The following is a 14,385-nucleotide window of genomic DNA, read 5'->3' as shown; positions in this document are numbered from 1 at the left end:
CACATTTATACGGTGGCCGGGAAAGGTGAGAAACGTTTTAGAAATCTCAAGACAAATTTACATTTTGGAAAACAGTTTTACCTATCACTTGACACAATTACATAGAAAAAATGATTTTACCAGGGACGAAACAAATGTACATTTTAGAAAAAAATTAACAAGACGCAGAACAACACCAATCCCGAAACACATTTACAATGGCAGATTCTTTACGGAAAGGGAATGTACAACACACTGGAAAATATCAGCTCATGTTTGACTTCGTACACAGTCCAAAGGCACAGGTAGACATGAGTATATGACAATAAAAAAGTAATGTAATGTAATGTGTGTATTTATATAGCGCATTTATTGTGTATGGCCATACACCCAAAGCGCTTCACAATCATGAGAAGGGTTTCTCCACACCACCACCAGTGTGCAGCATCCACTTGGATGATGCGACGGCTGCCACAGGACAACGGCGCCAGTGCGCTCACCACACACCAGCTATTGGTGGAGTGGAGAGACAGTGATAGAGTCAATTCGGTGGAAGGGGATGATTGGGAGGCCATGATCATATGGGCCGATAGAGGGACTTTGGCCAGAACACCAGGGTTACACTCCTGCTCTTTCACGAGAAGTGCCATGGGATTTTTAATGACCACAGAGAGTCAGGACCTCGGTTTAACGTCTCATCCGAAAGACGGCTCCCACTGACAGTTTAGTGTCCCCTTCACTTTTACTGGGGCATTAGGACTCACACAGACCACAGGTTGAGCGCCCCCTGCTGGCCTCACTAACACCACTTCCAACAGCAACCTAGTGTTCCCTAGTGGTCTCCCATCCAGGTACTAACCAGGCTCAGCCCTGCTTAGCTTCAGTGAGTAACCGGTCTTGGGCTGCAGGGTGATATGGCTGTGACAAAAATCCTGATTTGACCAACTGCAACAAAACAATGTTTTGTCAATTAGAGCTATTCTGAGAAAATATCAGCGTTAGAGTATGTAGAAACATATAAATGCCAGTACATGGAAACAAGTTAACACAACCAAAGCACAACATATCGTCACCTTAGAATTATAAGGTTCTATCTGACATTTTTGTCAAAATTGAGTTGTCGACATATTATTAATTGACAACTTATTTACATTATGGGATGTTTTTTTATAAGTTGTTTACATTTTAAGACTTTTATTTTTTTAAAGCAAATGTTACACACATACTGTTTGAATATTGAACCTCAATATCTCAAGATGATTCAGAACGCAGAAACAACCTTATAATTCCAAGGTGACGAAATGTTGACTGATAAAGATAACACAAAAGGCTTTAATGTCTAGTCCTGAATAGTTCAGTCAGATGAGTCGATTGATACTTGTGCTGAACCTTTTGATTTGGGTTCGAATCCCATTGATGACATTCATTCATTCATTTATTCATTTTCTTGTCGGCTTAGTCCCTTTATTAATCCGGGGTCGCCACAGCAGAATTAACTGCCAACTTATGCAGAGGATGCCCTTCCAGCCGCAACCATCTCTGGGAAACTTTCACACACACACTCATACACTATGGACGATTTAGCCTACCCAATTCACCTGTACCACATGTCTTTGGACTGAAGCACTTAGAGGAAACCCACGTGAACACAGGGAGAACATGCAAACTCCACACAGAAATGCCAACTGAGCCGAGGCTCGAACCAGTGACCTTCTTGCTGTGTGGCGACAGCACTACCTACTCCGCCACTGCTTCACCCCCCATTTATGACATGTCAATTTTAATACAATGACACTGACACCAAGTGATAAGAATATTTATTTGATACGGGCATGTTTTGTTAAGAAGTGATGAATCTGCCAATCTTCCAGTTCCCCAAAAGGGTCCCCAGTTCACACGGACACCAGTTAAACCATAACAATGGCTTCATTTAGTTTACTGTTAATAGTCCTCTAGCAGATGTTTACAGAGTGTAGACTTAACATCATGTCTATGATTACAGCGTACGAGTGGCCCTCGTTGGTGACTTGTGCGGGCCCTTGATAATGTCTCTGGCGGCCCCCTAAATATATGAGCCCTTAGAATCATCCTAACACCAAGTTTAGTTAATTTTTTCAATTATATTTTAATGATAGTTATATATATATATATATATATATATATATATATATATATATATATATATTATAACCCAATGGTTGAGTTTGTCTATATTAGGCCCAATTTTGGGTTACAATGTTGTTGTTGTTTTTTTTTTTTTTTTTTTTGTAGTGTTAAAAAAAAATATTCTTTAAAAAAATAATGGGTTATTGTTCGAAATTAATACTTGCAGTTTTTCCCTATTGTCAACGCACAATTACTTGCACCTCAGACGCAATGCCTACAATATGTAACTGATGCACCAACCCCCTGAACCAATTCTGCTAAACTACAAGCACAATTCCTGCTTTACATTTAAATTGCAGGTTTAAAACACACTTTTTACAAAACACTAGACACAATTCTCTGCATTTGGCACAAGGAGAAAATCTCCTGTTTTTACATGGTACACACTAACATTCAAAATTACCCTACTTTGCATATTAGCTCATCACATGACTAAACATGTCACAAGTGGAATTTGAAAATCAGAACTCCTCTGGTTCAAAACTAACCTGGTTCCTCAAACCTATTGAGGAATTTTTTTCTGCCTGGGGATGGAAAGTGTATGACTGAAATCCACACACACATATACCCCTTCTCTAAACTATAGCAGTTGATGCTTTTCATGGCTGAATTCGCCATGCAAGATAACATTTTCCCTACTGCTTGGCCAGACCAAAACAGAGAAGAGGATGCAGTATAGCTGTTATATATATATATATATATATATATATATATATATATATATATATATATATATATATATATATATATATATATATATATATATATATATATACTGTAACTGTATTCTGTAAATACTTCTGTTGATGGCATATGTAGATCATATTATGTAAAACTTTGTGTTGGCTAAGATGAACACTGTGTTTTTGTGGGGAAAATATAGTCACATATATTTGGTATTTGTGTGTTTTGTATAAAAACATTATTTTGAAATATTTTGCAATGCACTTCTGTAGGCCTATATGTCTGTAGTACAGTTTTACTGGATTGCTTACACACTAAAATTAAAAGTAGTACACTATTAGCAAAACCTTACACACAAGAAGCAAAACATCAGCCCATATTTGCGCAACTATCAGCACATTGACAACCTCACACTTGTTGCAAAACTCTACACGCAGTGATTTGCAAAACACTAAACAAACTTAACTTACAATACACACTAAAATCTATCATGAAATCACTTCTTAGCAATACCAAAGCACTGACTGTCAAATTACCGCGCCGTCCAACCAATTGGTTCAGCATTGGGTCATCAGGTGTGCAAACACTTGTTTGCTTAATTGTAGACACACCAATCAGGTGTTTAAGCACTATAAAAAGCAGCAGGTGAGTTCATCGGTCTTCAAGCACAATGGAAAGTGTCAGGGAAAGAGTAAGAAAATCAGCAAATCGATCATATGCAATACATTGTTGTCTTGGACACTGTGTCTTACCATCGCTCTGCTCTGGTTCAGAACTGGTGTCAGCAACATCCACAATTCATCGTCCTATATCTTCCACCATACTCTCCATTCCTCAACCCTATAGAAGAGATTTTTCTCAGCGTGGTGGTGGAAGGTGTATAATCTCCATCTCCAAGCTGAGGTATCCCTCATCCAAGCCATGACAGGAGGAGACCTGTGACCAGATGGAGGTAGCAGCGATGCAAGAACACTGCAAAAAAAGGCTTTTCTTTCTTAGATTTTTTTGTCTTGTTTCTAGTCCAAATATCTACAATTTTTTTATTTTAAATCAAGATGCATTTTCTAGACAAGCAACACATATTGTCTTGTTTTACAGTTTTTTCCTATTGTTTATGTAACAGAGGCCAGCTAGTGAGTTCTGTGCAGGTAAACCTCACTCCTCTGACCTCTAAAGGTGCTCTAGCGACAAATATTTTCTGTATTTTCAGAACTCTACACACAAAACACACACACACATTGGGCAAAACTCTTCAATGCTTCTGCAAGTTCAAAACAGTGTGCTTTCTTCTCAAATGTATTTATACTCTAATGTAAAACACAATGATCACTTCTTCTCTATTCATTATTATGACTTTCTGTAAGCCTTTTTTTTTTGGCCTACAGAAGTGCATTGTAAAATATTTCAGAGTGTTGTTTTTATACAAATTCAAGAGTTCACACTTAGATACTGTTTGACACTTGTTAGCAAGTTAGCAGGTTTGGCATGCTGTCCCGGGAGAGAACCCTGAGCTCGGAAATAGTTGAGCCCAGGGCTCCCGCCAGGTCCATAGGGCATGTGAGGGGAGTACGAGGTCAGGTGTTCTCGAGAGCTCCCCTCGGCAAAAGAGGAAAGGAGGAGAAGGGGTGGATGGGGGGTTTCTTCGGGAAACGAAGATAAGGGAGTAGATCTTAGCTAGGTTACTTATAGTGAGTTTGGATCAATCTGATTGGCTAGCCAATGAGTGTAGATGAGTGGCCAGCTGCAGTCTATCATGTCACGTGCTCCTCTCGAAATTAGTTTGTGAAAACAATACCAAATATATTTTACTGTATTTTCCCACAAAAACAGAGTACACAGTGTTCATTCCAACCAACACAAAGCTGCAGATACCGTGGTCTACATGTACCATCAACAAGTATTTACAGAATACAGTTACAATTAAAAAAATAAAAAATAAAATAAATAAATAAAATACAGTACTGCATCCTCTTTTCTGTTTTGGTCTGGCCAAGCAGTGAGGGAAATGTCACTTCGCCTGACGAATCCAGCCACGAAAAGCATCAACTGCTATAGCTTGCAAAATAGGTATATGTGTGTGTGGATGTCGGTCATACACTTTACATCTTCAGGCAGAAAAAAAGAAAATTCTCAATAGGTTCGAGGAATGGAGAATATGGAGGGGGAGATAAACTAGTTGTGACCCAGATGAGCTCTGATTTCCAAATTCTGTGTGACAGGTGTTTACTCATGTGATGAGTTGGTATGCAAAGTAGGACGACTGAATTTACAATTGTGACAGTGTGTTCCTTGTGAAAACAAGATTTTCTGCATGAAAATTGTGCAAAATGCAGAGAATTGTGTGTAGTGTTTTGAAAAAAAAAGTGTGTTTTAAACCTGCAATTAAAGTCTAGAGCAGGAATTGTGCTTGTAGTTTAGCAGAATTGGTTCAGGGGGTTGGTGCATTATTTACATGTTGTAGTCATTGTGTCTGAAGTACAAGTAATTGTGTAAACTGCAAAAAATGCTTTTCTTACTTAGATTTTTTGTCTTGTTTCTTGTCCAAATATTTAAACACTCTTAAATCAAGCAGAAATTTATAGACAAGCAAAACAAACTGTCTTGTTTTAAGATATAATATGCCAAAATTAAGTGAGTTTTTCCTTAAAACAAGTTAAATAATCTGCTAACGGGGTGAGCAAAATAATCTTAGGTCAAAAGGAAAAAACAAGATTATTTTGCTTACCCCATTGGCAGATTATTTAGCTTGTTTTAAGGGAAAACCCATTAAATATTGGCATGTTATTTCTGAAAACAAGACAATATGTTTCGCTTGTCTGAAAAATGCTTCTTAATATAAGAATTTTTAAATATTTGGACTAGAATCAAGACAAAAAAATCTAAATAAGAAAAGCATTTTTGCAGTGTAAACAATTAGAAAAAAATGGAAGAAATAATATGCCAAAATGAAGTGAGTTTTTCCTTAAATCAAGCTAAATAATCTGCCAATGGGGTAAGCAAAATAATCTTATTACAAATCGAAAAACAAGATTATTTTGCTAACCCCATTGGCAGATTATTTTGCTTGATTTGAGGAAAAACTCACTTCATTTTGGCATATTATTTCTGAAAACAAGACAATATGTTTTGCTTGTCTAGGAAATGCTTCTTGATTTAAGAACTTTTAGATATTTGGACAAGAAATAAGACAAAACAAATCTAGGTAAGAAAAGCATTTTTTTGCATTGAATGGATTCGTCATTCAAGACATTTCTTTCCAAGGTGTCTTAGTAATGACATTACCTGCGTTGTTGATGAAATTCTCTGGCCAGATCCAGCTAGATGAAGAGAGTATTCTTTTTTTTCTTTTTTTTTTTGTAACAGTAAACTTTCAGTACAATAGGTAAAATTACATGTTGTTACAGTACTATGAATCTCCATGTCAACATGTTGGGCATATTGAGAAATAAATGAGTTTCTTCAGTGTGCTGCATTGGTTTTGTGTAGTTTTTGGTGGATTCAGTTTATATTTGTACTTTGTTGACGGTAGCCTACTCTAATCATAGGGAAGTAGAAGTGCTAAAAGTGTTTATCACAGCGGAGTGTAACTCGTGCAAACTGAGTATAGTAAATGTGAAACACACGTTTCTTATGGTAAAAAAAAAAGTGTGTTTAAAAAAAAAAAACAGTAGTGTCGAGTTTTTACAAGAGTGTTTAATTATGCAAATGATCTGTAGTGTTTTGCTAAGTGGGTGTGTGGTTGTGCTACTTGTGTGTACTGTTTTGAAAACTCGGCCCCTGTTTTGAAAATCGTGCTTAAGCAATTCCTAAAAAACTAAGTTTAACACTGAACGAAAAAAGGCTTACAACAAGTCATTATGATGAATGGAGAAGAAGTGGTCATAGTGTTTTACATTAGGCACATCAGTGCTTAATTGTACATAAAATTGTCTATTCATGTGATGGCTTGTGTGTCATTTGAAAACAAAACACCATTTTAAGGAAGGAATCACACTGTTTTGATTTCATTTTGCAGAAGAATTGAAGGGTTTTGACTAATGTGTGTGTGGTTTGAGACCTGCTTTCAGAAAATGTGTGCAAACCACTCGGAAAAACTGTAATAACCCAAAGGTTGGGTTTGTCCACATATCACCCAACATTGGGTTTCAATAACCCATATTTTCTTTGAGTGTAATAATATTCTTAAAACACGTTAAATCCTATTTGTTAACACTAATAACCTGCTGGGCATGCCGGTTTGAAATGCAGCATTTTTCTTCAAAGAGTGTGTTGTGGGTGTTTCCCCATATTAAAGGCGGTATGCAGTGAAGACTATATAAGTTCCTCTTTTTCAGTTCTTATTCAGATGAACCAAGGCTCTGAGTGACTGCAGGAGGCAAAATGTCATCAAGAGAAGGTCAGTCTAAACTAATCTAACATCCACTAATCTAACAAACACTCACAGACTAGACAGCTAGGACAGGAATTCTGCACTATTGATTACGTTCAAATACTGTAAATATACTACATTATTAACCCTTCTGTCAAATGTATGGTTATTATGGTTATGGTTTTGTAGATGTTTTTCATATGCCTTTTATGAACCTTTTTCACAGTATATTCATAAACATGCACTCATCTCAGTTAGAGAGTTTGTTGATGTGACATAAAGCAAATGTTTTCAAATGTTTGACATTTATTGTGACTCTGTGTTTCTCATTTTGGTCATTATTAAAGATGAAGATTATGAAGACAATTACGAAGATGATGGTGATGTAAATGATGAGGTGGAGGAAGATGAAGCTGAGGAAGAAGTTGAAGAGGATGAGGAAGAAGAAGAAGATGAGGAGGAGGTAGAAGTAGATGAGGAAGAGGAGGAGGAGGAGGAGGAGGAAGATAATGAGGAGGAGGAAAATGAAGATGAGGAAGAAGATGATGATGATGATGATGATGATGATGATGATGATGAGGAAGAAGATGACGAAGAAGATGAAGATGGTGACAAGATCTCCGGTATGTAAATATGTACATATTACAGTGATTCAACAGCTGAATGTGCCTCTATATCTAGTATATTCAGTATGTTCTGACTGCAGTTTAAGATATTAAACATCAAACATTTATTTGAAAAATGTCATTAAATTATAAATAAATTATATTTGGCCCCGCCCATGGCTGTTCCATATTAGCATAGATTTCCCTGAGTGAGTCACATTAAACAAGCCCCGGCGGCCTCAACTCTGTATTGCACTGCAGTATTAGCGTAGATCTGCCCTGAGTGAGTCACTTTACAGAGGCCACGCCCATTATCATATTAGCCTTGTTAGCATAAACCCGCCCAGTCACACTGAACTTGCCCCGCCCATGACTGTTGATGATGTTTACTGTACTTTTGGTTTAGTTTAACTCTTGTGTGAATACAGATATCACGCCCTGGATTGTTAACAAACCCTACCTTATTAGTGTAGCCCCGAATGAAGCTGCAGTCACACTGGGCTTTTCCTCCCATAGACTCCATTCATACGCACGCGAATGCGTCAGACCGGAAACACAGGGTCATGTGTCAAGTTTTGCAGGTTGCTGCGGTGCAAAGTTCAAGCTTGGTGAACTCTGACCTGCGGAATCGCATCACTTGACTGCTCGCTTTTTTAAATATCTAATAAGCTTGTTTAATCCCGCCCGTTTTCGCATCCCCGCACGACAAAATATATCGCATGCTCAAACTCTAATGTGATCGCAGCTTAAGTCGCATTGAACAGGCCCCGCCCATGACTGTGTCATAATTAGCATAAACCTGCAGTAATAAAGTCACATTAAACAGCCCCCGCCCACAACTCTTGATGGACACTGCTATAGTAGCATAGACCTGCCTTGAGTAAGATATTTTGAACTGGCTCCACCTATGACTGCACCATAATTAGCATAGGCCTGCCCTAAGTAAGTCACATTGAACAGGCCCGCCCACAACTGTTAATGGACATTGCTTTAGTAGCATAGACCTGCCTTAAGTTATACACTCTGAACTGACTCTGCCCATAATTGTGTATAATTAGAATAGACCCGCCCTGAGTGAGTCACATTGAACTCACAGGCCCTGCCCACAAATATGTATTACTCTACAGTATGAAGCTGTGGTCACGCTAGAGTTTATGCATGCGAAATTCTGTCGGGCGGAGCAGCAAAAAAGGGTGGGATTAAACAAAATGATTAGACATTTTAATAAGCGAGCTATTGGTCCATATTTAAATTTCTGTCCGGAGAGGTCATGTTTTGACCCTCGATTGGTCCCACGCAGTCATGTGATGCGATTTCGCAGGTCGGAGTTCACCAAGCTTGAACTTTGCACCGCAGCAACCTGCGAAACTCGACGCATTCGCGTGCGTATGAATGGAAGCCTATAGGAGGAAAAGCCCAGTGTGACCGCAGCTGTAGCGTAGATCTCACTTTACAGAGGCCATGTACAGGATTGTTGACAATCCCTTCATTATTAGCATAGACCTGCCTTGAGTCACATTGAACAGGCCCCGCCCATGATTGTGCTATAATTAGAATAGACCCGCCCTGAGTGAGTCACATTGAACAGGGCCACATGGCCCTGCCCACAAATGTGTATTACTCTGCTGTATTAGCATAAATCTGATCTGAGTGAGTCACTTTCAAGAGGCCACATCCAGGATTATTGACAAACCCTACATTATTAGCATAGACCCACCCCGAGTGAGTCATATTGAACAAGACCTGCCCATGACTCTTTATTGTACTGCAGTGTTAGCGTAGATCTGCCCTGAGTGAGTCACTTTACAGAGGCCACATCTGGTATTGTTTACCTTATTAGCATAGACTCGCCCAGTCACACTGAACTTGCCCCGCCCATGACTGTTGATGATGTTTACAGTACTTTTGGTTTACTTTAACTCTTGTGTGAATACAGATATCATCGCAATGGGCTTAAGCGATCTCGCTGTCTCCAGTATGCCAGGTGAGCAATTTCTGAATTGAGAGAAATGCTTCTAAAGCCATAGATGATCATTAATGTTTCACTTAAGGTTACTAAATCAGTAGAATTATTTTTTATATAAATGAGGTTCACTGGATATTGTGTCTCATACATGCACTTTCTATCAAGATAACTACATTAACATCAAACTAACATAAACTTTTCCCACCCATGTGTAAAGATGAGCTGGTGCATAAGAAAATGCAAAAGAAGATTCGCAAAATGAAAGAGGCGGGGGTCGAAAAAGCTGTTATTATCGCTGATACAAAGGCTATGATGCATAAAATCGAGAAGAAAACACAAAGAAAAAACGCAGCTGCAGCTGGTACAAAGGCTACGATGCCGAAAACCCAGAAGAAACAAACGAAGATAAAAGCCACTGCAACTGGAACAAATGCTGCGATGCCGAAAACCCAGAAGAAACCAACAAAGATAAAAGCCACCTTAACTGGTACAAATGCCACGACACCTAAAGTCCAGAAGAAACAAACGAAGAAAAAAGCTGCTGCAGCATCTCATTAAATATTTAGCTCAACAGTTTTATTTTTATTATTTATGTTATTGTTATCATTATTATTAGTAATCGAACCTGAAAATACATTGGTCACTTCTACAGCACTTTCAGTACTTGCGTTTTACTCAGCCTGATCTCACGAGGAAAGTAACTATTTTAAATTTTGTTTAGTAGTCAAGTCATACGAGTTTAGTCATACAAAATGGCTCCTAAACCAAATCGTCATTGGGGATAAGCAAATCGTGCTAAACTGTGTGAATACAAATTCATACAAATTAGCCACTAAATCAATTTAGGAAATGCCATGAGAATATGTTGGATGTACCAATCACTCTGCGTAGATCATTTAACAACATATATACATATATTCACATGTAGTTAAAGTCAAAATGATTCGCTTAACTCTGAATTGTTTTTTTCTCTCTCAAATGTTATAAACCAGTGTTAGACATAGACTTGCATAATAACTCTAACTTGCCTAATTAACCTAGTTAAGCTATTAAATGTCACTTTAAGCTGAATACTAGTATCTTGAAAAATTCTGTGCAAAAAATACAATGCTGAAGTCAGATATTCTGCTTTGAAAATGTGCTCTACGTGCTGGAATGCTGTCTTTGTTTTGGTTCTTTTAACCCACCCAATGCCAGTTTAGCTAATTATGTTTCAGCACACCGGGGTGCCTTCATGGAAAACAGCATATTAGGGTGCTTTCACAGCTAGACTTTTGTTTCAGAACTTGTCTCGTTTGCCCAGTTAGCGCGGTTCATTTGGCAAATGTGAATTCAGCAATTGCGCTTGGATCCGCGCCAAAACAATCGCTCCGAAATCGCCTGAATGAGGTGGTCTCGGCTCAATTGAAACGAACTCTGGAGCTGATCAATTATAGTGAGAAAGCGATACGATCCGAGCCTGGTTATATCACAGTGTTTTATGGATATGTAATAGGCATACGGCTATATGAAGAGAGAACTATGAGTAGGGCAGGAGGTCATTTCAGACATCCCAAGTCTCCCGGATGTCACCGGGAGTCTCCCTCAAATGCACTGACACCCGGATGGCCGCAAATGTGTGATAATTTCCCGGTAATCGCGCGTCTCCCTCCCGGTCTTCAAATACATTGCGCACCCTTCTCACCCCTCCCCACCAGATCCCTCCTCGCACTTCAGACACTTTGCGTGCACCCTGTCAAACACCACCAAACCACCACTGCCCCTGACAGCTGAGCGGGACTCTGCAAATAAATCGTGAATCTCTGACCAATGTGAGGAGAGTTTAGTCACACATGACTTGTTTTAGCTATTTTGGTCCATTTAGAAACATTGCCGTGTGAAAGCGAAACGCAACAAAGAGCAACAATGTAACAATTTTAATCCCTGTTTTGGAACAAATGAATTGATTCACAGGTGTGAAAGCACCCTTAGATTCCCTCAGTTAGGAAGGCTCTCAAAGCATGCGTACACGACGGATAATGCAACCTCTTGTGGACAGTAGCAGACTCTGTAACGAGTTCCACGTGGGGTGGTTATTATTAGCAAGTAATATAAATATTAGGAATGTAAACATTAGGTGAACAGATTACATTGCAACCTTGTGTGCTAACAACACGCTATGTGAAGAGATTTGCAGTGATCAGCAATTTGGATGTTTGCATCAGACAAAACACAACAGATATGTAAATACAGCCATTCAGAAGCACAGAATAGTGCACTTACTGCACTCCAACAACATGGTAAGGTCTGTAATCTAATATACACAACATTAAACCTCTTTAACATTATCATCATATGTACCTGATGAATAATTGGTATTTGTTGGCACTGAGTCTCAGTTCTAAAGTTCAGTTTCAAACTGTTTATTTTACTTTATTTATCTGCTGCTGCTTTCAGTAGTATGGCAATAAATGTCATGTAAAATGGCATTCAAACTCTCACATTGATAGCACTCGTGTTAATCTGGCAACCTGCACTTGCGTGGACTCAGAGAAGGAGCCGAGTGAAAATGTGTGTTGATCCAGGAATGCAATACCTAGTTCAACCACTAGGTGTCAAACTTACATACTTCGCCTTTAAACGGGGGGGGGGGGTGGAAGAGGGGGGCTAATAATTCAGGAGGGCGAATGATTCAGACTTTAACTGTGCATATATGCAATTGAATAAAGCTGAACACAAACTCAGCTTTTTAAGACATTATACGCAAGACATCCTCATGTAGTGCTGAGTGTCGATGTTGTTTGGGTCAGAGTTTGTTGGATGAAACTTTTGTCAGTGTTTAAAACTGTGAGTTAAATTTCCATATTCATTACACGTTTTGGGAGTTTTGATTTGCAAATTGTTAAAAAGATATCAGTCTTTTTGAATCTTTCAAAAAAATTAATCCAACAATAGCTAAATAATAATGAAATAAATACATGAATAATAAAAAAATACTGGAAATGGGCAAATGTTTTAAGCACACTGATTATAAAGCATGATGCATTTATTTGTTCTGCTGCAATAAATGGTTTATGGGTTTATGAGTGTGAATTCATTTTTTAATATTCAATACTTGTTAGATTTTAGTTCCTCTTTGTTCTTTTATTAGTATTTTGGTTTGTATTTGCTCTGATCCTTTCATCTTTGGCATTGCTTGTGTGTTTCTAAATAAAAACTTTACTGAAAATCAGACTTTTTGTTTTTAGTTGATTTCCTATAAAGTATATAGACCCATACAAAATTATATATATTCAATTCAATTCAATTCAGCTTTATTTGTATAGCGCTTTTACAATGTAGATTGTGTCAAAGCAGCTTCACATAAATGGTCATAGTAACTGGAACAGTGTGGTTCAGTAACTGGAACAGTGTGGTTCAGGTTTTAGTGTTTAAGTTCAGTTCAGTTTAGCTCAGTTCAGTGTGATTTAATCATTACTGAGAGTTCAAACACTGAAGAGCAAATTCATTGATGCGTAGCTCTACCAATCCTGAACCATGCGAGGCAGTGGCGAGCGGAGAGGGAAAAAAAAACTTCACCTATATATATATGAGTAAAGTAAGTACTTTAATCACCCAGGAGCTGTGCAGAGAGTATGACAGTGAAGTAATAAAGAGTTATATTTAACACTCTGTTGTGTGCACACTAAGAAGTGCTTATTTTATGCATTTAAGTTTCAAGATCACAAATTATTGAACTACAACTCCCATAATGCGAGGTCTACACACACCAGTTCCTAATCCCCCTGATTACAAACACACATCTGGAAGCTCATGATGGACTAATCAGATGGACTATAAAAACAGCACACAAAGACACACACACAGACACATACATCATTGCTGAGTCTTCTTTATTCCCTGTAACATTACAAAGCATTTTCCATTGTCTTGCCTTGATGTGTTTTCTGACCTACGCCTTGTTTGATGTTGTTTAACCCTATCTACTCTTTTGGGTTGCCCTTAAACTTGCTGCTCTCTCCTACTTGGATTGTTTATCTGTGCCCAAATGAATAAAGACACTACATAGTGGATCCTTAACTCTGTTGCCAGAACAGTTTATGTTACATAAAGTACATTTTACAACAATGCAATTGAATGCATGGGAGTTTAATTCTACATGCAATGCTCTGTTAAGATTGTCTAATTTCGAGACAACTGAAGAGTTAATTAATTCAATGACTTTTGCAATGATTGGATAAAATTTAGTTATTGAATTTCAAAATCATGTGTGTAATCACAAAGCGTACAAATATATAAACTCACAAGTGCAGCCAGCAATCTCAAGAGGTTACTGTCGAACACATAATAGCTGCAGGACACCTGAGAGCTGTTTTTGACATCAAGGCATCTTCAGCTTTAAGGGAATCATTTTCAAAATGAAAACATTACAGTTTTTCTCAAATGCTAAAACACATTTAACAAATGTTTCCGCCATGTTCCCCTAAAAACAACACCCTTTTCTAAAGCTACACAACCACACCTTCTCACTTCAAAACTCAAACTTTCACACCAAAAGAGCAGCTTAAAGCATTCATAAATGTAAACACTGTACACATCATCACACACTACAGCAAAACAATTGAAAACACAATGCT

General features: G+C 38.1%; 1 protein-coding gene across 1 annotated transcript; it reads left to right on the top strand.

Moving 5' to 3' along the window:
* Window positions 1–7,172: 7,172 nt before the first annotated feature.
* Window positions 7,173–12,395, top strand: wu:fa03e10. The gene is made up of 4 exons (XM_087238323.1): window positions 7,173–7,225; window positions 7,546–7,821; window positions 9,740–9,787; window positions 9,987–12,395. The coding sequence occupies exons 1-4, from the start codon at window positions 7,210–7,212 to the stop codon at window positions 10,325–10,327; spliced, it is 681 nt and encodes a 226-aa protein (XP_087094449.1). The 5' UTR covers window positions 7,173–7,209; the 3' UTR covers window positions 10,328–12,395.
* The last annotated feature ends 1,990 nt before the right edge of the window (window positions 12,396–14,385 follow it).

This window comes from Danio rerio, chromosome 1 (assembly GCF_052040795.2).
Source record: "Danio rerio strain M-AB ecotype USA chromosome 1, GRCz13ab, whole genome shotgun sequence".
Classification (NCBI taxonomy): domain Eukaryota; kingdom Metazoa; phylum Chordata; class Actinopteri; order Cypriniformes; family Danionidae; genus Danio; species Danio rerio.
The sequence above is the reverse complement of the archived record's forward strand: the minus strand, read 5'-3'. Positions and strand labels throughout refer to the sequence as shown.